Source organism: Otolemur garnettii, unplaced genomic scaffold, assembly GCF_000181295.1.
Source record: "Otolemur garnettii isolate 467f Iridium unplaced genomic scaffold, OtoGar3 scaffold00111, whole genome shotgun sequence".
Lineage (NCBI taxonomy): Eukaryota > Metazoa > Chordata > Mammalia > Primates > Galagidae > Otolemur > Otolemur garnettii.
Genome location: NW_003852506.1, coordinates 6,207,570 through 6,233,054, shown reverse-complemented (window position 1 = coordinate 6,233,054; position 25,485 = coordinate 6,207,570). Strand labels below are relative to the sequence as shown.

The 25,485-nt window shown below is 39.8% G+C and overlaps 1 protein-coding gene across 3 annotated transcripts in view; it reads left to right on the top strand.

Annotated features, from left to right (window-relative positions):
• The first annotated feature begins 14,832 nt into the window (after positions 1 to 14,832).
• Positions 14,833 to 25,485, top strand: part of BACH1 (BTB domain and CNC homolog 1) — a 28,126-nt gene continuing 17,473 nt past the window's right edge. The window contains exons 1-2 of one of the 3 annotated variants that reach the window (XM_023517452.1): positions 14,833 to 15,093; positions 22,147 to 22,442. In XM_023517452.1, the coding sequence (XP_023373220.1) occupies positions 22,209 to 22,442 (234 nt within the window). In that variant the 5' untranslated portion in view covers positions 14,833 to 15,093; positions 22,147 to 22,208. Of the gene's footprint in view, positions 15,094 to 16,621; positions 16,666 to 22,136; positions 22,443 to 25,485 lie in introns of those variants that run through there. The other 2 variants (XM_023517453.1, XM_023517451.1) reach the window with 2 other exon arrangements.

The window sequence follows — 25,485 nt, the reverse complement described above, 5'->3', positions numbered from 1 at the left end:
CGGCCGCGCCGAGGGAGTGAGTCACCTGACCGCTGCCCGCCGCCCGCGGGCTCGCTCGCTGCCGTCAGTCGGGCCGCGCCGCGCCTCGGCTCTGGTGAGTGACTCCTCGGCCGTCCTGCCGCCCTGCCCGGGAGTGGGGGTCGCGGCCGTCAGCCCGAGGGGCCGCCCGCGGGCAGGTCCGAGGGAGGCGGTCCCGGGGCCCGGGCGGCCGCCTTCGGGGCGGGGGGCGCGCGGCTGGGCCTACGGGGGGTGCGCGGCCCCTGTTCCTGGAAGTGGCCGAGTCCGCCGGAAGGGCGAGCTGTGGCGCCCGCGCCCCCTGCGCGCCCGGGCTGTTGTTTACCGGGGCGGGGGCCGGGGGCGTGCCGGGTTCCGGGGTCCCGGGCCCCCCACCCGCGCCAGCCGGGCTGTGACACATCAGCACCGCCCTCCGGCCCCTGCCGCCACCCTCCGCGGTCCCGAGAGCTGGAGCCTCCCGGCTTCCCGGCCTGGGTGTGTGTCGCGCGTGTAATCACGTAAGAAAGGCCGAGTTTGTGGCTGGAGCGACAATCCCACCTTGCCGAGCTGGAATGCGCGGAGATTTTGTTTGGGGGAACTGGGGATCCCAGGGCTCCCTTTGTTGGAGTTTTGCCCACGCGTTGTAATTAAGACTCTCACAATATGGTGAGAGTGGGTGTTGATGATAGACACACCAGCTTTGTGCTCGTGCATTGTAAGAGGAGTGCCATTGCTTTTTCATTCTTCCACGGCAGTTTCATGTCATTGAGTAGAATTGTGAGGAATGCTTTTATGCAGGAGCCCTTCTGCGTTCAACTTGGGCTGATTCAAGGTAAAGTGCAGTAGTAATTGTGAAAGAACAAGCGTGGAGAAAACAAGCTACAGTGTCATGCTGGGAGGAAGGAAGATTGTTTTGTAGGATGCTAACCCTTTTGGAGAATTATTTGAGTGTTAGGACTGTTCCCTGTAGTAGATGCCACCACTAGGTCTTTGTTCGTGTGTCTGCACAGCCCTTTGCATCCCAGAGGGTTTGTGTTGAAGGCAGTTAGACAGATAAAGGGTGGAAACCCTAGACCTTTTAGTGGCAGAGCGAGCGCTTGAGTACTTTGCGTGGGTCAACCCAGGAAATGGGAAGAGGTCGGTTTGTTTATTCCTGGTCTTGGGGGTAGTGGTGCAAGGGCTGGGCTGGGCTGGGCTTCTTGAAGGCACTTGACACTTCTGCCTTTGGACCTTTTAAATAAGCCTCCTGGTGAGTTGGAGGAGTAACATGGCCTTGGTGTTAGTGATGGCAAAGGGCCCTGTTGTTTAACCTATGGTTCTGTCAAGGGGTTTATCATTCCTCAACATATTTGTTGGGTAACAAGGTAGGGTGACTCTAAAAAGTTGGGTTGCTGAGTCATTCACCCCAGCCTGAGAGGTAATTAGGAACAGCTGGTACACTCATCACATGCCTTCACTATAAAAGGCCAAGGAGCACTCTAAAGGGGTTGCTTCACAAGGCTGAAGGGGACCCAGCTGGGTTTGTCTGTTTTGAAACAGGTAATCAGTGAGTGAAGTGCAATGGCACTCTTAGTGGCTGAGTAGCACTGAGGTGGTGTTTAAACACAGAACGGCCCAATAACCTACTGCCTGAGAATAAATTTGTGCCAGAGAGACCTAAAACTGGGGAAGAAATGTGCAGCTGGAAGTAACCCCATAAGCAGTTTTGTAACAAAAATATTTACTACTCTTTCTGCACTTAGCTTTTTGTTTCCTTTTTGCGGTTTTGTTATATGGTCTGCAAGTTTCAAAAAGTGAACTTAATTCTTCATAAAAATTTCTTTGTGAAAACGCAGAAAGGGTCTTGTTCTGTTTGGTGTGGACCTTGGTTTTTCATGCATACAAGTAGTTTTTGGTGTCAACGAGTAGGCTAAAGAGAATAGGAGTGGAATTGATAGGCTTCAGTGGTTCTAGAAAGAGCTGTTTAATGAAAGGCAAACCATTATGTTTCTGTCTCATCCTCTTGCTGTATGGTGCTCCTGTCTTTACAGCTTGTCATTGCTTCTTGCTTAGGAAATGAGGACACAACCCAAGCATACGAGTCTTCATTACAGAGTTCAGGAGTGGGAAATGTGGAGGGAGGATTTGACCCTTACCTAGGGTCATTAATGGTAGGTCATTTAAAACAGTTCGAGTTAGGGAAAATGATTAATTTTGTTGCTTTGGGGCTAGAGATTAGAAATCACGAACTTTTTAGTTATTAGAGCATCTAAGGTAAGGTGCAAAATGATTTATTTGGTAAGAAAAATCTTAAAACTTGGCTTTTTAAAATATACTTTTGTGTAAAATAAGAAATGCCTTAAGCTTAAAGATATAGACTAAAAGTAGAGTTCACTTACTATATAATTTGGGTGGCTGTCCCTGTCCCCTTTTCTGTTGGGAAACATGAAGAGTGTTAACGGGTGACAGTAACATTTCAGTCATAGAAATCGTTTTAAAAAAACTTCTGATTTCTTTTTAAGAGCTCTAGTTCTCTCAAAATGTTAATGTTCTATTTAGTTTTTACTTTATATGCAGTTCTTTTTATATTGTAGTTTAAAGATTAGAAGCTTGAGTGTAAATTGCTTATTACATTGCTGATGTTGAAGATGGAAATACAAAAAAATACAGAGTTACATTTGAAAATACAGTATTTTGAATTTGGAGAGAAGCCCAGCAATTGGTTTGTTTAATGTATGTGGTCTGAAGTGGAATAATGTGTTAAAAAGGTGTAATGGGAGCACTTCAGGGTAGTCTATAAGTGTAATATGTGTATAGTGTTTGAAGTCTGCCTTTTTTTTTCTTTTTTTTTTTTTTACCAAACTTAACAGCGCTTAATGAAGGTTAATAAGACCCCTTATTTAGCAGATCTCTTGGAAAGTGGGATTTATTCAGAAAATCAACCTCTTATGAGTGTTGGGTGTGGCTAATATTTTTCATTTACGTAACTCTCATGCCTTCTACAGCCCTATACTGTGGGAGATGATGCTGATACTAATAATTGCAAAGCCCTGTAAACCACCAGTTGTCAGATTCTCTTTGCTGTGCTCTTGTCTCTGAGACATTATGTTTAGGCATCATCTCTTCTCTCCTGATTTTCTGATGTTTTGGTAATGGGAGAATTGCTTTAACTCCAAAATCTTCATTTCCTAAGGATTCTCCTAGATGGAGAGTTTATTTTATGTGAAAAGGAGTAATTTATGAGATGATTTTGATTAAAAAATATGCCAAGCAAGGTACTCTGTCAAGTATGGGTAATTTTAGTGCTGTTGGCCAGAATGCGGGCCTCTTGGAGAGAATAAACATTTCAGCACTACAGATAAAATACTGACTTGTACCGGCATGAAGTCTGGGCAGCTGGCTTTCTCAGTGCATAGCATTAACTGTCTCTGTATAGTCAACAGAGAAGTAGTAAGCAACTGGTTAAAAGTAGGTGATCTGGAGTGAGACTGGAGTTCAGTTCTGGCTGTGTCACCCCTTCCAAAGCCTTGAGCAAGCTATTCCACTTCATGCCTCATTGTCTCCTCTGTAAGACTGATAATAGAGTATGTATCATGAGATGGTTGTAAGGATTGAATGCATTGAGATAGGTTAGAACTGCCAGCTGTATTTTAAATATTGGTAAGTGTTAGGTATTACTATCTGTTCTTCAGAATCAGGATGTACTTAGTTACACAGCCACAGTTTGTAGTTTCTAAGAGTTGAACTGTAGCCATTGATCATAAGTGAGACTAAGGAATGTAGCAGGTCACTGCTACTGGAGAAATACCTCCTGTGAACACTGTGATGATGAATCAGTAGCTGCATTTCAAACACCCAGCTTCTGCGGGTTGGAACACAGGACCCAGCTTTTTATTTAAAAGACTAAAGTTTCAGCAGAGCGCTCTAGAGGCAGTTACTACCAGTAAATTGAAATTGGATTTTGGAGAAAGAAAAACACTTGCCATTCCTGGTCTAGTGTGTTCACATTTTAGTTGAGGACACTGTGGCCCAGCAGGTTTAGTGTCCTGTCCACTCCCTGCTTATTAACACCAGGACAGTACTCGTTTCTCTCCTGAGTGCCATTCAGTTTATTGGAAACATTTGGAATGTAAATTTACCTGCCAATTGTTTCTTCTAAGTATTGTGTTTTGTTTATGACATGTCTATACTAATATAGAAAAATTACCCATGAAATGCATATGAATATAGTGGATATGCTTATCATACAGCTTCTTGTACCTGTTAGTAATTCAGAAAGGTTCTCTTAAACATTTTGACCATCAGTGAGAGCATTGAGTTTCTGGGTGGCGAAAGTCTATGTCTTTCTGTTTAATTTCCTTTGGCACACTGAATGTGCCTTGTCCTTGTTCAGTAAACTCTTGGTTGCCACACTGGGTGGTATATGAGTTCATTCTAGGTCTATGGTTTTGAAACTTGGGAATTTTTAACAGATTGAAGGAGAGAATATGATGTGTTGCACCTCTTTAAGTGTGTACTGAGTTGAAAGTCTTGATTATTTAGATTTCTACTTTCTGTTTTCATCAGTGATGTGATTTTGAGGAAGCAGCTGGAATTAAATCATTCTTCTGGTTCATCGCCTAAGATAGAAAACTTGTGACTTATTTTTACCCATAGTTAGCTTAGAATTGAATAGAGCGGAGTATAATTTGGGTCATCTTATATGTCTAATACTTGTAATACCATCACTCCTCAAGAATGGATCCTTTCTTTCATTTAGCATCAGGGACAGTTTAAAAAATATTACCAAGATGGTGAATTTCCTCAAAGCAAACAAAAGAACAAGAATAGTGGTTACCAGAATCTTGCTTGTTAATGACTGTTGTCTGGGCAGTGAACATGCAGGGAAGTTGGCTGGCTGCTTTCCTTTCTCGGTACTGGCATAATTTAGAAAATGTTACCTTAGTGTAGCTGAAACCGCAAATCATGCTGTTTTAAAATTTAAATCCTTTTCTTAATGGTGCAGGATACTCATTGTTCAAAGGAATATATTGTATTAAAGTAATTATTCCCAGTTTCTATCTGGTAATGTTATTTTCGCTTTTTAAAAGGATTTGTCAGGTTTCAAATTGGATCACAGTCATAATTGACAGTTAGATACCACTTCCTCATCCCTTATTAAATTGGAATTACACTGAGAACTATTTTCAATTTCTCTGTAACCTGGACATTATTAACAGCTAACCTACAAGGTTATACACTAGGAAGGGAAATATCCTCTCTCCTCCTACACATCTTCCCCTCCTATCAATCTCTTCTTTTTGTTGCCTTTCCTGCCAGGGGCAATGTTTTTGGCCTAAGGAGGTGTACTTTTCAGGGCTCTGTTGAAAAAATGGAGAGACCTGCTCACCCAACTATTTAATGTCTTATTCCTTCTGTAAAGCATGCCAGCATCTTTCGGAAGGCCTCTAAGTCCCTCCAGTTACACATCCATCAGAAGTGTGCAGCTATAAAAGATTTAATATTTTAAAAAATTATGAGGCTATAATTAGGTCATAATTTTGAAGTAAGTGGCTTTTGGTAAGGTTAATAATTTCATTAATGTATATTATTTTATATTTAAATATTATTTTTTTAAAAGTGTGGTGGTTATAAGATCATGGCCCAGGCCTCTTTAATTTCCTAAGTACCTTGATGTGTATCTACTCTGTTTTTCTGAGGAGTGTTACCAGCATGGCTCAGGATTCTCCCCAAGGTAGGATTTGTTGTTTAAAAGAAATAAGAAAAAAGTTATTAGCTTTTATTTATTTTTTTCACATTAGCAAAAGACTTTCAAAGTAGAAAAGCATACTGCCTGATGAAGACTCTTTGCTGATGTGCCTTCAGTTTCACCTGCCACAGGGAAATGGAAGGAAATGTTAGCTGGGGATGAGTCTGTAGCTGCTGCTAACCTCCCCTTTTTAATTGTCTCTTTGTTGTAAAGGACTGTCACAAGTGCTGTTGAAGCTCCAGGCATATTTCTTTGGATTTTTGAAAAATGTGTGTTGCCTCTGAGGGCTTGACTTTAGTCATTAGCCCAGTTCTCGTGTTCTAGACCCCAGAAGGGCCAGGATACCCTTTCTTCTGCAAACCAGGTTGTCAACGTGGTCACCAGTAGCAGAAGAGTTTAGTTCCCAGTTTAGTTCTCTGTCCTGCCATTTCTTCTCAGATGCCAGTGGGGAAACACCCTACTTTCTTTTGGTGAGATAACTTGGAACAGCTCTCTAATCTCTGAAAAGTAAAGAGTAACTGTGAACTGTGTTTTTTAGTTTCAAGACACTTTGTTGTTTTATCTTTCAATGCAGACATGCACAAATACTCACTGAACTGGTGTGTATAGATAGTAAGTAGTTCAGCTAAATTCATTTCAGCGTTTGTGGGATTCCTACCTGGTAAGTGTTGGGTTTACAATTAACTCATGAACCAATGTTTATGCTTTTATATGCTAGAAACTTTTCTAGGTACTGACAGTACGGAAGACTGACAGTCTACTGAACTGTTACTGTAGCATGTGTTAATCATTGCAGTAGCAACATATAAAAGCCGTTGACTATTAGAAGCCTAAGTTTTGGGAAGTTCAGAAAGGCTTAGGAATGTGAATACGTAGGTTAGTGGAGGAAACACTTTGTTTCAACTCAATTTTGAGAAGCTTAGCTGCGCAGAAGACTAAGTAGAGAGTAATAGATTTTAGCAGGAGAATGCTGGGTCAGGAAGGTTTTTTTGTGTGTGTTTAAAACTTTGGTCAGTGGGAAAAGGTTGACGAATGCAAGCAACATCCTTGTTTTGTCCTTGGCTGGTTCCTCTTACGTTTGCAAGGTGGCTGCTGGTACCAGTGCAAATGTCACAAGAAAATATGACTAAGTTTCCTGGAAGAAGAGATGCTTTTTTTTTTTAAATTTTCTGGGATGTCACTGTCAGAAAAGCTTTTCCCAGAAGCCTCACAGTAGATGCTACCCTATTCCTTTCTTCTCTGGGGGTCAACATTGCTGACGAACCTATACCTAAATCAGTTAATGTCAAGGGAAGTGGCAGCGCTGTGATTGACCAGAATGGATTGTGATTCATCTTGGGCTGGGACTGGGTTTGCTTCCCCAGAAAGACACGGCCTCAGATGGAGAGTAGATATGTGAACACAGTCAGGGTTTGGTTAGGGAGTGCGGGTGAATGGTGCTGGGTGGGTACACACTGGCCCATACTTCTGAAGAGTGCGGGTGAATGGTGCTGGGTGGGTACACACTGGCCCATACTTCTGAAGAGAAAAAAGAAAACGTGCTTAGAATTTGGAAAATGGATTTGGAATTTTAGGTGACTTTTTTTTTTCTTCTACTTTGTTATTATAATTTCTATTATAACCAAGTAGTACTTTTACAATCAGATCAAATAAATGCTTTATTTAAAAATTGAAATTACCTATTATGCCAGAAATTTTATATGGAGAAGGAATATATTTAGTACTCTAAATGTTTCAAAAGTTCTTTGTCATTCTTTTAATGCTTTCAGGTAGAGGAGAAGATATAATTATGTCTTGTAGTTTCTGTTTGTACATAGAAGTCTCTTCTCTCTCTCACTCTGCAGGGCACACCCCCCATCTGTCATGCCTATGGCTCATGCTGAGTGATGAGGCTGGCCTGGCTCCAGTAGAATGGTAGGCTCAGTGGCTAGATGGCCCAGGACCCGAATTCTTGAATCAGGACACAAATCGGAACATTTCCTCTCTCTCTACAAATTCATTCTCCCTCTGGGAGGGATAGCTGTATTAGGATTATCTTATTTGCTATTCTTTTAAGACTTCAAGAATAATGCCACCTTAAATTTATAAAGTATTCTTGTAGCACTTCTGAACCTTTCGAAGCACTTACAAATTTATTTACTTTGTTGACGAATAATAATTGTATATATTTATGGGATACAATGTGATGTTTTGCTGTATGTATACATTGTAGAAAGATTAAACCAAGCCAATTAACATATCTGTCACCTTATTTATTTATTTATTCATTTATTTTTGTGGTGAGAACCTTTAAATCTACTCTCTTAGCAATTGTGAGATACAGTAGCAGTCCTCTTACCCACAGTTTCACTTTCTGCAGTTTCATTTCAGTTATCTATGTTCAGAGTCTGAAAATATCATATATACTGGATATTTTGAGCATTCACTTTACTTTAATTCCAGTACATTGTTATAATTGTTCTATTTTATTGTTTATTATTACTCTCTTACTGTGCCTAATTTCTAAATTAAACTTTATCATAGGTATGTATGTAGAGGAAAAAATAGTTTGTGTAGAGTTCATTATAATCTGCAGTTTGAGGGATCCACTGGAGGGTTTTGGAATGTATCCCTGAGATAAGGGTGGCTACTGTGTACATTATTAACTATGGCCACCAGACAAGGAGCTTTTATGTTTTATTCTTTATCCTTCTCAATCCCAGGTGTTGGTACTATATGAAAGGCAAACAAATAATGGAATACAAAAACACTTGAATGTTACAAGGTAGGATTCCTGACAGTTGTTTCTATTGAGAGTAACTAATAGACTATGCTTTAGTGCAGTGGCCAGTGTAGGCTTCTGAAGTGGTATAGTTTTTTGGATGGTATTTGCAAAGACCTGTAATACTGCCAAAATAACTGTTGTTTTGATAAAATGCAGTAATATTTACCTTCTCAAATAAGATTTGAATGGAGTTTTAGATTTATTTATGAACCCCAAATTATTACTTATTTGACTGAATCTTGTGATTGTTATATAATAAAAAATAGTTTTGATGACTTTGGTGGAAATTCTGTAGCTTGGAAATCTCCATTTTAGGAAAGATTATTTTGACTCTCAAGATAAATACTAAAAAATGGTCTTAATTTTTAGTTGCAGCCATGTACATTGAGATACTGTGCTTTATGTTGGCAGTTGGGCTTAGTGGACTGGGTTATTTTTAAATAAAGCATTTTTATTTAGTAACTCTGTTTGAATTAAAGAGTGTCAAGTCTGTAATACACTAATTGCTGTACTATGACTTCTGCTTTGTTTAATTAAAATCATTACTTAACATTCTTTTCACTCTTCCTATCTCTTTTTGACACAAGTTTATTATGAGTGGGTGTATGGTTGGGAATTTGAAGGGTACTTTTTTTATTGTTTTGTCTTTTCAGTTTCTTTGCATATTATGTGTCAACTCTTAACCCTACAGAGAGTTTTTGGCCTTCAACAAGTTTTAAGGCTTTTACCTCCTCTAGGCAGTTGGAAATAATTTTTACAATTTGAAAACAGATTGGCACATGAGGGATCTTTAATATTTTATTAGAGATGTAGGACCTAGATACTTAATACTCTGTGTTTAAGCAACTTTTATTGAAATTTCCATGTACTTTATTGTCAGGTTCCTTTTTAATGATATTTGAGATTGGTTATGCAATCCAAAAAGTGTTAATTAGACATTAATTTACCAAATGGAGAAAAATTAGGGGAAATTTTGCTGTTCCTAAATGCCCACTTAATCTGTTTGTCTGAAGTGTTCATTCTAATGACACACAGGATCCTTGAGGCATTTCCCTCTACTTGCTGTCCCGTCCTTCCTCACTTGTACCCACCCCTCTCCCACACGTGACTTAGGTCATGTGACATTAATTGAAATACAGTATTTGGACTTGGAAGCAGAGACCTTTTTAATCTTTGTTACGGGCTCTCTCAGGGCTTTAGTTTTCCCGTCTGTAGCAGAAGTGGGTCATCTTAAATGAATGTGCTCTTTTAATTAGAAATTCTTAGCTCTGTGAAATTAGCAGTTATCTTGGGCAAACTTGTGCAGTTTATTATTATTATTATTTTGAGACAGTCTCTGTCACCCTGGGGTACAGAGCCATGGCACCATAGCTCACAGCAACCTCAGTCACTTAGGCTCAAGAGATCCTCTTCTCTCAGCCTCCTGATAGCTGGGCCTGCAGGCACCTGCCCTAACACCCAGCTAGTTTTTCTACTTTTAGTAGAGATAGGTCTTGCTTTGCTTAGGCTGGTCTTGAACTCCTGAGCTCAAGCAATCCACCTGCCTCAGCTTCCTGGAGTGCTAGGATTACAGGCATGAGCCAGTGCACCTGGTCCAAACTTGTGCAGTTTTAATATTTTCTTTTTACCTTGTTAAAATCCTTATTAGGCTTATTGAATTTTTAGTGTTATAGTCAGTGTTCAGTCAGCTACCTTAGAAGATCATATAGTCGATAGTGTCAGTAGAGTCTTAATTATATATCCCAGTGCTGCTGGTACTGTTACAGTAACCTAAATTAAAACTTGATTCCTTTTGTCTTTCATAATTCTGTGTGTTTCTTTAGCACTTCACACTTTTCAAAGGGCTTTGAGACAAGTAGGCCAGGAGCCTGGTTAAGCTGTGAACTCCCGTCTCAGAGGTGCGTTTGTCTTTATCCACGTGGCTGAACCTAACTCAATGGGTCTTTTCCTCTTCTTTTCCCGGAGTAGGATCCTTTTTTTCTAACATCATCATCTTTTAGAGTTTCTATAAAATTTTATTTATTCTTTAATAATTGCTGTGAAGAGACTGTTGGGTTTTAAAATTTCCCATGAATTTACCATATATAACAAGTGAGTATCTGCTGATGACTGGGGGAAGTACTATCTGTTATAAAAGGGGAAAAAGTAATTGGTATTCTGTGGGAGGCCTCAAGACAATAGAAGTAAATGGGAGCTACGTTTTTAACCAGGACACTTTTTTGTTCATAGTTAGTTATTCTAATAGTTTTCTGGTTATAAAGTACTGTGAATTTATGGTTAAGAATTAGAATGCAGAAACAACAACAAAAAAATAAAAATTACCTAGATCTAAGCATTGTCAGTCTTTTGCTATTCATCCTAATAAGCTGTAGTGGCAGCCAGACTTTCTGGACATTTCGGAGGTAAGCTGCCTGTTAGGCAGTGATTTGAATATGCAGTTGGATACGTGAGTAGGAACTTGAAGAGAGAAGTGGAGATGAGGTGAAATATAAATATGAGAGTATCCAGCCAGTCCATGTGACTGTGTCCCAGCTGTGGGTCCAGGGGGCGTGTGCAACAGTCTGAGGACTAAGCCCTGGGTGCTCCAGGATTTAGAGGTTTGGAGGAGGGTTTATCAAAGAAAATTAGTAAGTGGCTTCTAGTGAGGTAGGTGGGAAAGCAGAGGATTGTGACGTCCTGGAAGCCAAGTGAAGACAGAGTTCAGGGAGGGAATGAGCAACCTGCTGAACCTTGGTGAGATGCCGTGTTTAAGAAGACCAGAAATTTGCTCTTTGGCAGTTTGAAGGACATTGGGCTTCATGAAATGGTTTCCATAGAATAGAGAGGGAAAGGCCCGATTTCAGTGGGCTCAGGTGAAATTGGGAGTAAAGGGAAGTGGTGACAGTGTGAGTATGAATGGTTCTTTTGGGAGTTCTGCTCTAAAGAGAAGCAGAGAATTACATATAGCTGGAAGGGTGTAGGGAGAGTCAAGACATTTTATTTTAAGAGGGACTTCATTATGGTATGTTTTGTATGATAGGACTCCTGTGTATTCATTTTTTCTTGGTGAGACGTTGTAGAAGTTTGTCAGTTTTTTTGTTTTCTTTTTCTTTTCTTTTCTTTTTTTTGCAGTTTTTTTGGCCAGAGCTGGGTTTGAACCCACTGCTCTGGCATATGGGGCTGGTGCCCAACTCATTTGAGCCATAGGCGCTGCCAGCTTTTAATTTTATTCGTCAGTTATACACAAAATTTTATTATGTGAGTGATTTTCTTCATAGAAATTGAATAGATTTCATCAGATCCTATAAGATGGAATCAGTGCTATAGTGGTTTGGCAGTTTGAGAGCTCGTTTTTCTAGAACAGTAATTTTCAACTGGTATGAAAGGATCTTAGGTGTGCCTTGAAAATTTTTAAAGATCATTAATTAAATTATTTCAAAAGAAATTCAAAGCACAAGTAAAGTATATTCTTTTTTTTACTCTTTTTTTTTGATCAACATAATTTAAATGTGTCATGGAATTTTAACTACAGGTTCAAGTGTGCCATGAGATAAAAAAGGTTGAAAAACTCTGCTCTAGAGGATACTCTTAGAGTTTTGAAGAACCTGTTTAAATTGGCATCTGTCAGTATCAAATATAAAATAGTGTCTGTAATACTGTTTCCAAACAAGATATTCTACTGTATATGTATCTACTGTATCTACCTTCTCTATCTCTTAGTTTTATCAAAATCTAACATTTTAATTCAGGATTGATTTTTGCCTTTTTATTTGGAGAATCCTTAAAAAGTTGCTTTAGGACTCAAATCCAAGTTATTAACCGTTTAGATTTAATTAAGTTTCATTGCTTTTTTTACTATCTAGATAAGCATATTTTAAGTTTAAGCTTTTGGTCAAAGTAATACATATTCCTGGCTTTTCAAAAACATGCAGAGACTCTTACCTGTTGTGCCTCACCTTACCCCTCATTCTCATTCATGGATGTGTATGATCTTTACTTGTTTCTGCTATTTAATTTTTTTTGGTGGCCACTTCTGTCTAAGATGTTTATATTTCAGTTTATTAGCCTTAGACATTATCTGTAGATTTCTTGTTACCCTGGATGATGATTTTGTTTACTTCCACCATCCCCCCACCTATATTATTCCACTTCTGCTCTTGGTCACTTGAAAGTTCTAAATGTGTTTTTATGGTTTTTTTTTAGTCTCATTAATCTGAGGTGGTCATCTCTTGAGTCTGAACATTATACCTTGTGCAGTAATAAAACTTTCCCATTTTCTGATTTCAACTCCCAGTCACTTTTATTTTGCCAGAGTTAATAATATTTAAATTCTGTTCTGTGACCATCATTAAGTCTTCTATCATTTGTCAGTTCTGAAAGTTGAAAATCAGTTAGCAGTGGTTGTTGTTGTCTCTGCGCTGACACTGAGCAGTGAGCTAAGTAACATGCTCTCACACCTCTTTGCTTACAGTTCTAGTATCATCCTGTGCTACTCAGAAAACATTTCTAGCATCAAATTCAAATACTTAGGTAATGATTATTGAGCAGCATCATGTGCCAGGCAATGCCCTAAGAAGATTATATGTGTTATTTCATTTGAACTTTACAGTAAAAAAATACGATTCTTGTTCCTAGTTTGCCAGAAACTTTACATCATCCCAGACATGTGAAGTAACTTTCCACTGGCAGGGGAGTTATCCATTTGTAAACTGCTATTTGTGTTGTCCATTTGTAGTTACCTGCAGAGCAGCTCGCTGTTATGTTAATGAGGCTCTGATAGAGTCTTTAAGTCCTTTCGTGTGCTCTTTGATAATAGCCCCCGGTCTTCGTCATCTCTAGACCCTGATTATGAGATCTTAGGAGGATACCTGAGGTGTAAACTTTTAGAAAAAGGTGTAGCCATACCTTGGGGGAGGCTGAGTGAGTTGGGCAGTTTTGCTGTTGTAGGGAATTTTGGGGGAATTTTAATTTTTTGCTTTTTTTCTTTCCATTTGGGTTTCTTACAGGAGCCTTAAGTTGACTGAGAAAATTAGTGTTGCACCTCCCTCTCTGTCTATTAGTTGCTCATCTCAGAAAGTCCACAGTTGACCTCATCTTTAATGGTGGACTTCTGAACCCTTGACTTGTATGTAAGAGAGTAAGATGAGGACAGCCAGCGTCACCATTCTCATTTGCAGTAAGGGAAGGACAAGAACCAGGAAGCATAAAGACGGGAAAGAAGTACAGCTGTCTCTGTGCAGACCACCTGGTTGTGTACGTAGGGAATCCTAAGGCCTCCACAGAGCAGATGTCAGAACTTGTAAGCAAATTAAGGAAGGTGCAGAATTCATGGTTAATGTTTAAAAAAAAAATTGTGTTTACATAATAGAAGCAAAAACCAGAATGACTTTTAAGAACCAACTCTATAGTTACTCAAAAATTTAAAAAAACCTCACAGTATACTAAGGAATAAATATACAAAAGTTGTGTAAGCCCTCTTTACTAAAAAGATCATAATGATCCTGAGAGAAATTAAAGATGACTCTAGTAAACGGAAGAGATGCTTGTTCATGTACTGGAGGACTCAATTTTTTAAATGTTAGTTCTCCCCAGACTGATACATAGTTTCATTGCCATCTTAACCAAAATTCTGTTATCTCTTATAATTCAACCATAGGAATAAAAAAACCCAGATGAATTAAACAGACATTTCACAAAAGAACATATATAAAGGGCTGCAGAAGCACATATTGATATGTTCAACACCATTATTTACCAGGAAATGCAAATTAAAACTCCAGTAAGGTATGGAAATATGTCCATGCAAATGTTTATTGAGAGTTTATTATAATCTCAAACTGAAAACAATGCAGTTTTTATGTCACTACTCCATCATGGTCAAATGGATAAACTGTGGCATGTCCATACAATGGAATAGTATCTAGTAATAAAAAGGAACAGACTTACACAACAACGAGAGTGAATCTCAAGATCATTAAGTTGGGGGAAAGAAACCCAAAATGAGTACATAATGTTTGATTCCAGTTACATAAAAAGAAGATGCACAGTAATCTGTGGTGATGTAAAGCAAATCGCTGGTTACCTAGAGCCGGAGGTGCAGGAGAAGAGGGACCAAAAGGGGCATGTGGAATTTTGAGGAGTGATAGAAATTTCTGTATCTTGATTGTGGTGGTGGCAGTGGTTTTATGTACATATAAAATTGTTAGAGCTCATTCAATTGTGTGCTTTTAAGTAGATGCAGTTCCTTCTATATAAATCACAACTCAAAGTTGATTAAAAGTGACAAAGGCTAGATAGGAAATATGTGTGGAGTAAATAAGCTTTGTTTGCACCAGCTGTAGTTGCTAGCTCCCATTTTTATAACATAAAGATTTAAAGATCTATTAAGAATCTAGTAACTGCCAAATATGTGAAGCAATAAAGACTTCATTGTCTCTTAAGTTCTTTGTAGGGAGGAGGTATGACAGTGGAATCCATTAGTCTTGTTTTTTTTCTGGAGTTGGATTTCCCATGTTCCTTCTTGTCTTTGTTCCTTTATTCTCTTCTGAGCTATTCTAAACTTCTGACCCAGAATTATCGAAGTTAGATTTGTTGATTTGGAATGTAAAAAACCTTTGTTTCTGAGCAGGTGAGTCTGTAAACAACTTCTTTGAACTTCTATAACAGTTCAAACTCCTCTACTCACAACCTCAGTTTCGTAATTTAAAATACGGTTTTACATTTAGTAGAAATAACAAAGGTCCATGACTTAACTGTATAATATTTATTGATAATAAAAGTAAATTAAAAAAACGACTTTGCCTGTATGGGACTTCAAATAGTGTTGTAATAATCATGAGCTGCAAAAATTGGAGGGTTTTTTTTTCCATTTTCAAAAAGCTGTGGCATCTTTTGTTACATATAATTTTAAATAAATTATCAGGGTATTTTCTAGTCGCCAGTTTTGGTGTTACTGTAAGCACCTCTGCTATTTACCTTAGTTCAAACTTCTTTTTGTTTTTTATTCTCATTTAGCCTTTTAAAAATATTTGTATGCCTTATCTAGTCATAAGGCTGAGAGAAATGACTTTAGAAAATGTGATTTTCACTACAGATGTTTAAACAGTTGTGATATTTAAACCTATAAAGGGTTAAAGAAAATAGCAAATCTTGGTCACTGAGTTATTCTTTCTGACTTTCAAGGGTCATGTCTTAGTACCTTAGAAAGAATGCTGTTAAATTACTGTCCTGATATAAACTCCCATCGACTTTTTGATGTTGAGTTTCTTTCAAAATTGGGAGTGATAAACAGAAAAGCTGTGGCTTAAAAAAAGATTCTTCTTATGGGCATTGGCACCTTAAATTTAAACAATTTTTAAAATAAGTCTTTTAAAGGACACTTAAAGGTGTACAAACATGATACTGTCGGGTCTTTGCCATCCACTTGAAAAACTGAAGACAACTTTCACCTAATTTCCGAAGAACACTCAAACACTGGATGTCTTGGGTGTGTTCTAATAGGAACTGTTTTAGGGGATTTTGAAGCTTGGCCTGGAGCTAAGAAAGATGTCATGGTAAGAGGAATTTACCTGACTTTGGAGCCATTAAAGACTCTGCTGTGGAGCTGAGTGAGGTGGAAGTAACGGGCAGTGTGGTGGGGGCAGTCAGCAGTAAGAAGGAAGAGGTGGCCGTCCTCGCTGGCCACGAGAAAGAAGGGCAAGGCTGTTCTGGCGATAGATCAGGCTGCAGAGCCAGGTCACAGCTTTGGCCATGTTGGTCTATTTCTGATGTCTGCAGGTCACTACCTGTAGCTGGCCATGTACACAAACCCTTGACTAAAGAATAATGTGGAAGTAGCTGTTCTCATTAATTGAAAATTATGGTTAAGTGAAAAGTGGCCAAAAGTAGTTTTTGTTTGCAGATTAACCATTTGGGAATGTCCACATTTCTGTGTAAATTGATTATAATGACCCGCCCTGAGGCATCATTTTCATTTGAACATATCTAAATTGTGTTCTTCTTGAATGCCAGGGTAGTTTTTTATTTGTATTTTAATGGTACCTGTCATCTTGTGGCACAGGTAAATCCTGGTAGGAAGAACCGTTGTCGTTGTTCAATGAAATAAAAACTTCAGTTAAGTGAATCACGTGCACTAGATTATTTATTATATGTGCCCTAATACACTGAGGACTGAAAACAACATAGTCCTTTGAGGCTTGAGGTAAGTAAAATTTCAGTTCTTTTGAACACGTGGAACTTCATCCTCATACAGAGTTCTTATGAATTTGTTACGTGTGTATGAACAATTATACACCTGGCTTTATGATCAGATGTTCGTTCACCTTAGGGTTTTAAGTTTCTTTTAAAGTAAGCTATCTTTAAAGTTATTAAAATGTGACAAAAGCATAGCATCTTGTTTTATTTTCTGTATCATTTTGAAAGCAAAAACACCTAGTGGTAACTGTATTAAAACTTAAATTGTGTGTATTGAACAGAGAGCAGAAGCTATTTCCAAATTGAGGCACAGGAAACTTTAAAATGCCTGTTCACCCTTTATCAGCATTAGTGAATGAATTGTCAGTTTCCTAAGGTCAGCAAACCTTTATTTTGAATTATAACATTAGTATATTCTGTGTATTTTGAAGAATATGGAAAAGTTCAGGTATAACAGAAAATTTGGTGTTAATAAATTAATCCAATTTTGGATTTGGAAGGCTGGAGTGTTACATTTTATTCTTCAGGTCTGAGAAATGTTAGAAGATGCCTGCTGGACATTAGAAGGATATGTGCCATTCTCATCTGGTATTGTTCTTACATAGTCAAGTTACTGGGTAAAAATGGATTCTGACCACTTACACTATTTTCAGAATTAGGAAACTTGTGTTCAGAACAGCAGTCTACAGTGCCCCCTGCTAATGAGAGCCAGAGTCAGGCGTCTTCCTTCCCATAGTCCATTGTATTGCTTGTGTTTCAGCTGCGGACTCTAACTTTTCTTTGGGCAGCTGTCCTGCAGGTGTTTTTCTAGATCTCAGAGTGATGAGCAGGGGCTCCCTTCTGCCCCTCTTAGCACTGGAAAAACCATTCAGGAACTTTCCTCTGAACACTGTCTCAGTGGCTTTTCGTATAAATTGGGGCAGCTAGTGGGCTGTGTACGGAAGAAGGTCTTGATCTGGGTTTGGGTTTGTGTTAAAAATGCCAAGTTCGTGGCAGTGCCTGTGGCTCAAAGGAGTAGGGCACCAGCCCCATATACCAGAGGTGGTGGGTTCAAACCCAGCCCCAGCCAAAAAAAAAAAACCAAAACCAAAAACCAAGTTCATTCAGCAGCAAATACTTCTAGTAGCCTCTGTTATATGCTTGGCTTGTGGCAGAGGCAAGGTTTTGACACGTAAGCCAAGAACGAAGTGTTAGCCAGCTGAAAAGTGGAAGTCCAGGTAGTGGGCACAGCGTACACAGGGGCCCTGAGGTAGGAGCTTTGGTGCCTCACAAGCAGGAAAGGAGAGAAGAGGAGGCTGAAGAGTGGTGAGAGAGGGAGATAGTGGCTTGAGGTAAGCCTGGAATAATAGATAGAAAACCTGACCTCAGAGGTCTTGAGGACATGTTAAAGATTTTGAAGTGATCATAAGTAATTTGGGAGACATCACAGCTTTTTAGCAAGAGAAGAATCACTTTGATACGAGAATAAATTAGAGGGAATCAAGAGGGACTTGAGGGGTATAAGGATTTTGTCAGTTTTATCATCATCCTTAATAGTTAATATTTATTAGTTGCTTGCTGTAGGCCACATTCTGTGCTGTCCCCTTCCCTCCCATCATCTCGCATAAACCCCTCAGCATCCCAGTGTGGTGCTGTTATCCCTGTTTTATAGATGAGGGAACTGGAGGCAGCAAGGTTAAGCAACTTGGCCAAGGTTGTACAGCTGGGAAGTGGCAGACCCGGGACTGGAACCCAGAGGTATCAGATTATAAACCCTGAGCTTAGCCTCTGTGCCCTATCGTTTTTAGTGTCTGAAGTGATGGGCCATTAGTGGGTCTTGAAATTAAGTGGATCACAGCTGGCATTCTTTTTATAATTTAAACAGAGTAGTAAATATCTGTATTACATGCAAAATACTCTGATAAACTATTCAAAACTTGATTTTACTTTTAATTTTATGTAACCCAAACTTTATGGCCATGCTGTATTTGTACTTTTGTGAACTTGTGAGCCATTACAAAAGGTTAAACAGCGTTTGCCCAGGCAGGAGCTGATGATGGCTTGGATTTGAACAGCACACAAAGAGAAGAGAACCTCACCATTAAGAGAGAGAGGCAGTGGGATTCTGAGAGAATGTAGGAGTTTGCTGGTCAAGGTGTCAGGAGTGAGCCCCAGATAGCATCAGTTCTGGTGCGGGCCACCCTTGGTCCACTTTGGACTGGCTCCACTCAGAGGGGTCTTCCTTGGTGGCTGTTTTGCCACCTGATTCTCTAGCTTCTGCCAGCTGCAGCTGATAAGATTGGGGTTGGCATCTTGCCCAAAGGCAGCAAATCTGTAAGGTGGCCATGAGCCCTTGAGGTGAAGTTACTGGAAACTGCCTAAATAAAGGCTCTCTCTGTACTGGAGATGAGTAATGGGTCAACTGGAGGCAGGATGGGACGCAGCAGGCCACAGATACACAGAGGTGGGCTATCAGGAGCTCTGGAGTAAAGGTGTGAAAGTTGTTCATGCTATAGTCACCTCAAGGATCAGACACAGAAGTCCCAGTGTCCAAGGTGCAGAGTACTAATCTTTGTGAAGCTCAGGCCCAAATCTTTTTGCTTCTGACTTTTTGTGAGGTTCATTTTCTCATTCTTAAGCATAACCTTTTAGTAATAGCTGCCTTCTCCATCACTGTTGTGGGTCTATACTGTGCATTCAGCTAGTGCTAACTGGAGACAGAACAGTGAAGTACTTACAAATACTCAAAAAGAATTCCCCTTCTTGGTCTTATCAATGTTTTGTTGTTGGCCAAGAGACTTCTCATTGAGCCTTGATTTCCTTATCTGTAAAATTGGGAGGATAGAACATCATAGGGTTTTGTGAGGAGTAAGTGAGATAAACTTTATCTAGCACTTAGCTCAGTACTTGGGGCAGAATTAGAGCTTAGTAATATGTACTGTTAGTGATTGTTTTTTTTAGACACTTAAGCTTAGCAAAAAGGCCAAGAAATGATGTGGTTGATTTTTTTTTTTTTAAAAGACTCTGGAAAGAATTAAACATGTTTATGAACAGAAACTGTGGGAAGGAGCCAGTCTGGAGGGAGACGCTGAGTATATATGAGAGAAAGTATTGGATCCCAGAGACGTGAGGATGGTATGGGATCAAGAGAATTGTTCTGAAAGAAGAGGGAACCTGGTGGAGGCAGGAGGAGGGATTTTTTTTTTTTTTTTGAGGTTGGTCCACAGTTATGGTGGTCTGTTGGGAGAGATGCTGATTGAGGAGAAAGGTGGCAAGTTGGAAATCTTACGGAGAGCAGGAGGCAGGGATATACAAAAGAATCGATAAGTAGTGTTGAGATCCCGAGATTGGTGCTGTAAGTAGACAGTGATGCCAGTCTACATGCCTTTTCAGCTTTTGTTTTGCTTGGTGTGCTGTGTTCTGCAAAATGATGAGATATAAGAATAAGAATGGGATAGTTTCAGGGGTTTGCAAGCCAGATACCAGGAAAGAATAAGAAGGCTGGAGTCTTAGGTGCAGGTACATAGGAGGGCAGATGGTCAGCTGTGGAGGCTGGCTTGGCTGGCGGGTCCAGTGTGCTCTGGACAAGGTGTTCAGTCTTGGGCAAAGAAGAGGGCAGTTTGTCTGTGTGGTAACATCTTTAGAAGATACATATTTCTTTGAATGATGGCTTTCCCTATTATCCCTAACATGAATTCTTTGTTTTGGTAACTAAAATATTCATACAGTTGTTAAATTAGTCTTTTATATGGGCATAGCCCCCAAATTGAATTAGTTCTAGTTTCAATTCTGAAGTCACCAGTGATTTCATGTGGTATGCTGAATCAGTAAATGATTAATTGTGATACTTAACCTTCGTTAAATTTTAACCACATGATGAGAGATTGTATCTTCCTTGACTGTTTTTTTTAACATTTCAGTTATGTTGAGGACTTTAACAATAAACACTAAGTAGCAGAGAATTTTTGGATGCATTTCATGGATTTGAAACCAAGCCTATCTTGGAGTTGGAATTCACCAGTGATCTGGGCCTGGTCTGCCTGAGCTTCAGTAACCTGTTTCTCCTTTTGTTTTTGTCTGAGGGGGTACAAATCTGAAAATAGTAATTCTTATTCATTTGCTGAAGTTTGAAGGCCTCCCCTGGTTTGTGCATTGAGTAAGGTGTTGGAAGAACAGAAGGGAATGTGCAGAGATGATGCCCCGAGGAGCTCATCATCCTCTGTCAGTGTGGTGGTCACAGCGGATCCACACACCTAGGGCTGCTCACTACAGGCCTGGGGAGCTGGAAGAAACTATTAGCAATAGAACTTCTCTTTTAACTTACTACTTTCTACTTCTCTGTGTTTCAGAACATACATATCAGAATAGTTATACATACCTGAAGACTATGGATAGTGTTGTACATATTTTGGTGGTACCCTTTTTATTTTATTTTTGTAGTTTCTGGCCTCGGCCGGGTTTGCACCCCTCACCTCTGATATATGGGGCTGATGCCCTACTCCTTTGAGCCTCAGGCACTGCCTTATTTTATTTTAATTTTTTTGGCAAAAGTGTATATGGGGTCAAACAAGGTTTGGGGACATATTAGTATGTGTTTTAAAAAATATGAACTTTAAATAACTATCTCTTATGTTTTAACATATTGGGAAAACCAAAAGTTTCTAGGGAGGAGGTAGTTTGCTTGTTGCCTGTGTTTGTAGTATAAAGTAAGATAATGTATAAAAAGACTAATTGCCAAGATCTGGCCTGACAAATTTGAGTCATTTTCTTCCTTGAGGAGCTTTACCTTTTAGAAGGTGCCCTTTGTTATAAGCACTAAGCTCACTCACTGTCAAATGTTGAGGGATGGGACTGAGAGAAAGTGGAATGCTGCAGGCCTGTCCTACTGTTGAGTCTCATCCTAAAGTGTGACCTCTGGGCCTCCCCTACACTTTCTTAAAGCGGCAGGGTTTTGATGCCCCTGTGATCTCTGGGCACCCCCTACACTGTCTTAAAGCGGCAGGGTTTAGATGCCCCTGTGACCTCTGGGCCCTCCCTACACTGTCTTAAAGAGGCAGGGTTTAGATGCCCCTATGACCTCTGGGCCCCCCCTACACTGTCTTAAAGAGGCAGGGTTTAGATGCCCCTGTGACCTCTGGGCCCCCCCTACACTGTCTTGAAGTGGCAGGGTTTAGATGCCCCCACCCCAGACGTCAGTTTGCTCACAGGATGTCCTCTCACTGTGAGATGTCTCACTTTCACAGAGCCGTAAAATCCTTGGGTCAGAAAGTTCTTCCCTCCCTCACTCCAAGAAACTTGCCCTAAAATTCGTTAGAAATACTGCTATCGGGAGCCTGTTTGGTATGGTAAAGTCAATAAATATTTCTAGGTTGTTTGTCTGGAGGTTTTTATTTTCATTTTTGTTTCAGCAATGAGTATGTATTTTAATTTATGTTTCACAATCTGGCATTTTTAAAAACATTTCAGAACATGTTTTTATTTAAATGAAATATTGCCTGTGTGTTTGCAGGTTGATGACAATTAGAAGCATGCTTTCCGCTGAACTTCCCTGGACACCATTTCTTACACAGAATGTCTGTGAGTGAGAACTCGGTTTTTGCCTACGAGTCTTCCGTGCACAGCACCAACGTCTTGCTCAGCCTCAACGATCAGAGGAAGAAGGACGTGCTGTGCGACGTGACCGTCTTCGTGGAGGGCCACCGGTTCCGCGCCCACCGTTCAGTGCTGGCGGCATGCAGCAGCTACTTCCACTCGAGAGTCGTGGGCCAGGCTGACGCGGAGCTCAACATCACCCTGCCGGAAGAGGTGAGAGAGTGTGCTCCTGGTGATTTTAATTTAATTTTTCTTAAGTTTCTTATGGATTATAAAGTTAAAAATAAAGTACCGTGTCCTTGTCAAGAGGTCAAGACATTTTGCAGGTTCTGCAGCAAACCATTTCTTCAGCTTTTTTTTCATGTGAAATCATTAACTTGAGATGTTAGTTAACAGTGTTTATTGAACAATTGAATAACTTGACCCACTTACGTTATTTTTGATAAAATAAATCCGGGCACACATAGTGAATTATAGACATGTGGACAAGTCACAGCTTAGAGAGGCCAGGCAGTGTCACATTCTCTCCCTATGGGCCTTTTCCTGTATTCACCAGCTATACCTAGGGCTCTGTAACATGTCCATTTCTCCAAGACAGTCCCCATGAAAAGAAGATGCTCCCTAAGTATTCTGTCTTTTCTCTTTCTGTTTTCTTGAGATTGTCTTTATGTATTGATAGGAAAAAAAATGGTTTGTATCTTATTTATAGAGACTTAGTTTTATGTACTTTCCCCCAGCATGTTGTAGAGTCAAGCTCATAAATGTTTGTCTTTGTTAATGTCCTGCCTCAAAGAGACCTCCTTAGGGTGGAGGCCTGGTGGTCACCCGATTCTCACTAAGACGGCTTGCTGCCTTTAGTCAGTGGTAGCAGAGCATCTAGCATTTGGTGCTGGGACACAGAGGTTGGTAAGAGGAATGTGGAGTACCTAGAACTTCTCTGTGTATGACGATTGGGCTGTATAGGCTGTTCCCTGTTGGGTACAGGTAAACTGTAGTTTAGCTTGTTGCTGGCTATGCAAACTGCTATGAAATTGTAGCTGTGGTTTTGAGAACAGATAGATTGTCATTTCTGTGGCAGAAGTCAGAGTGAAGAGTGCAATATCAAGAAAATGGGACAAAAAGGCCAACCTATAGCATAGCATAGCATTGATTCAAAGAAGGAAAAATGCGTATTATAATGGAAATATATTTATCATTCATATTTTCAAATTATTTCACAAGACTTTCTTAAGTAAAGCAGAATTTGAGATAATTGTAAATTTATATCCAGCTGTAAGAAATAATGTGGAAAGTTCCCTTTTGTACTTTGCCCAGTGTCTCCCAATAGTAGTAACATTTTGCAGAATCACAGCATAATATTACAACCATGGTATTGACGTGGATAGGATCCACCCATGTATTCAGTGCTCCAGTTTTATTTGTACTAATCTAGTGTGTTCAACCTGTTTTATCTCACGGCACATTAGAACCTATAGTTAAACTTCCTTCCACAGCACGTTTAAATCATGTTGATCAAAGAAAAGAGAAAATAGAAAAAACCCAATTACTTATTGTGCTTTGAACTTCTTTCAAAAATAATTTAATTACTGATCTTTAAAAATTTTCAAGGCATACCTCAGAACCTCTCACAGCACACCAGTGTGGCTGCACAGTGGTTGAAAACTCCTGTACTAATCTGAGTATGTATAAATTGCATCTTGTTAGCTATGAAGGTCTGTGTATCTGTCAACAGTGAAGCTACTGAGTATCCAACACCCCTTCTTCCCTGTTATAACCATCCCTCCCACCCTTCAGCCCTTCAGCCCCTCACACTTCCCTCATCTCTAATTCTGGCAGCCATTAAGCTGTCTCCTTTTGTAAAGTTTTGCCATTTCAAAAAATACTGTATTAGTGGAATTATAGTATGTGACCTTTTGGGGTTGACTTTTTTCCACTTTGTTGAGATTATCCAAGTTGTGTGCATCAATAGTTTGTTTCTACTTATTGCTAAGTATATTTCAGAGTGCCAGTTGGTTTTTAAAAAGAACTTTTCACCTATGAAGAAAACCAGGCTAAGTCTAGTTTGGGGCTATTACAAATACAGTTGCTGTGCACATTTGTCTGCAGGTTTGTGTGTAAACATAAGTGTTTTGTTTTTCTTTCTTTCTTTCTTTTTTATTTTTTTAGAGACAGTGTCTCACTTTGTTTCCCTTGGTAGCAAGGGCCCTGGCGTCATAGCTCACAGCAACCTCCAGCTCTTGGGCTTAGGCCATTCTCTTGCCTCAGCCCCCTGAGTAGCTGGGACTACAGGCACCTGCCACAATGCCCGGCTGTTTTTTTGTTGTTGCAGTTTGGCCGAGGCCAGGTTTAAACCTGCCACCCTCAGCATATGATATGGGGTAGACACCCTACCCACTGAGGCACAGGCATTGCCCTGTGTTTTGTTTTTCTTGTATAAAGGACCAAGAGAGCAATTGCTGAGGCAAATGTAGCTGCCTGTTTAGTTTTATAAGAAACGACCAAACTGTTTTTCAATGTGGCCGTACTATTCGATGCTCCCACTGCTGACGTGGGAGTGATCAGCTATTGTGTTTTCACCAGCAGTTGGTGGTATCACTTTTTTTTATTTTAGCCATTAAAGTTAAATACTCATAGCTGAGCATGTTTTTAAGATCATTACACTAAAAATATCTCTATCAGTCTTATGGGAACTCAGTGAATGGGTTTTGTGATTTAACCCCCTCTGAGGCTTCTGACGGCTCCATCTATCCCTCAGCCTGCAGAAGCAGGTTTAGTGTAAATGGGCAAATTTCTGCTTAAAGATTTTGTTACCTAGGGTCCATGAATTTTTGCTGAAATAGTACCGAGGCATGATTTTTGAAACTTCACTTAGATCAATTTTTAAAACCTGTACCTTAATATTTTCTTTTTAGAAATTTTTGGCATTAGTGAAAGTTATAATAGTTGCCATTTACTACGCGTTCACCTGGGTCACGACTTCTTTGTAAGTGCTTCATGTGTATTGTCTTTTAATACTTAAAAAGGGAACTTCTGTACTTTATAGCAGTCGGAGTGGTTGAGCTGGGCTGGTAACAGACCCCTGGCGCTCACTGTATATGTGGCAAGTGGTGACTGTCCTGCTCTATTCCATAGATGATTAATTTCTGCTGACATGGGAAGATTGTGGTAATGTCTCATGTCTTTTCTTCATCTGAGCAAATCATAATCCATGTGCAATCAAGAGTGGACTCTGTGAATGGAGGGTTTCAGCCAACAG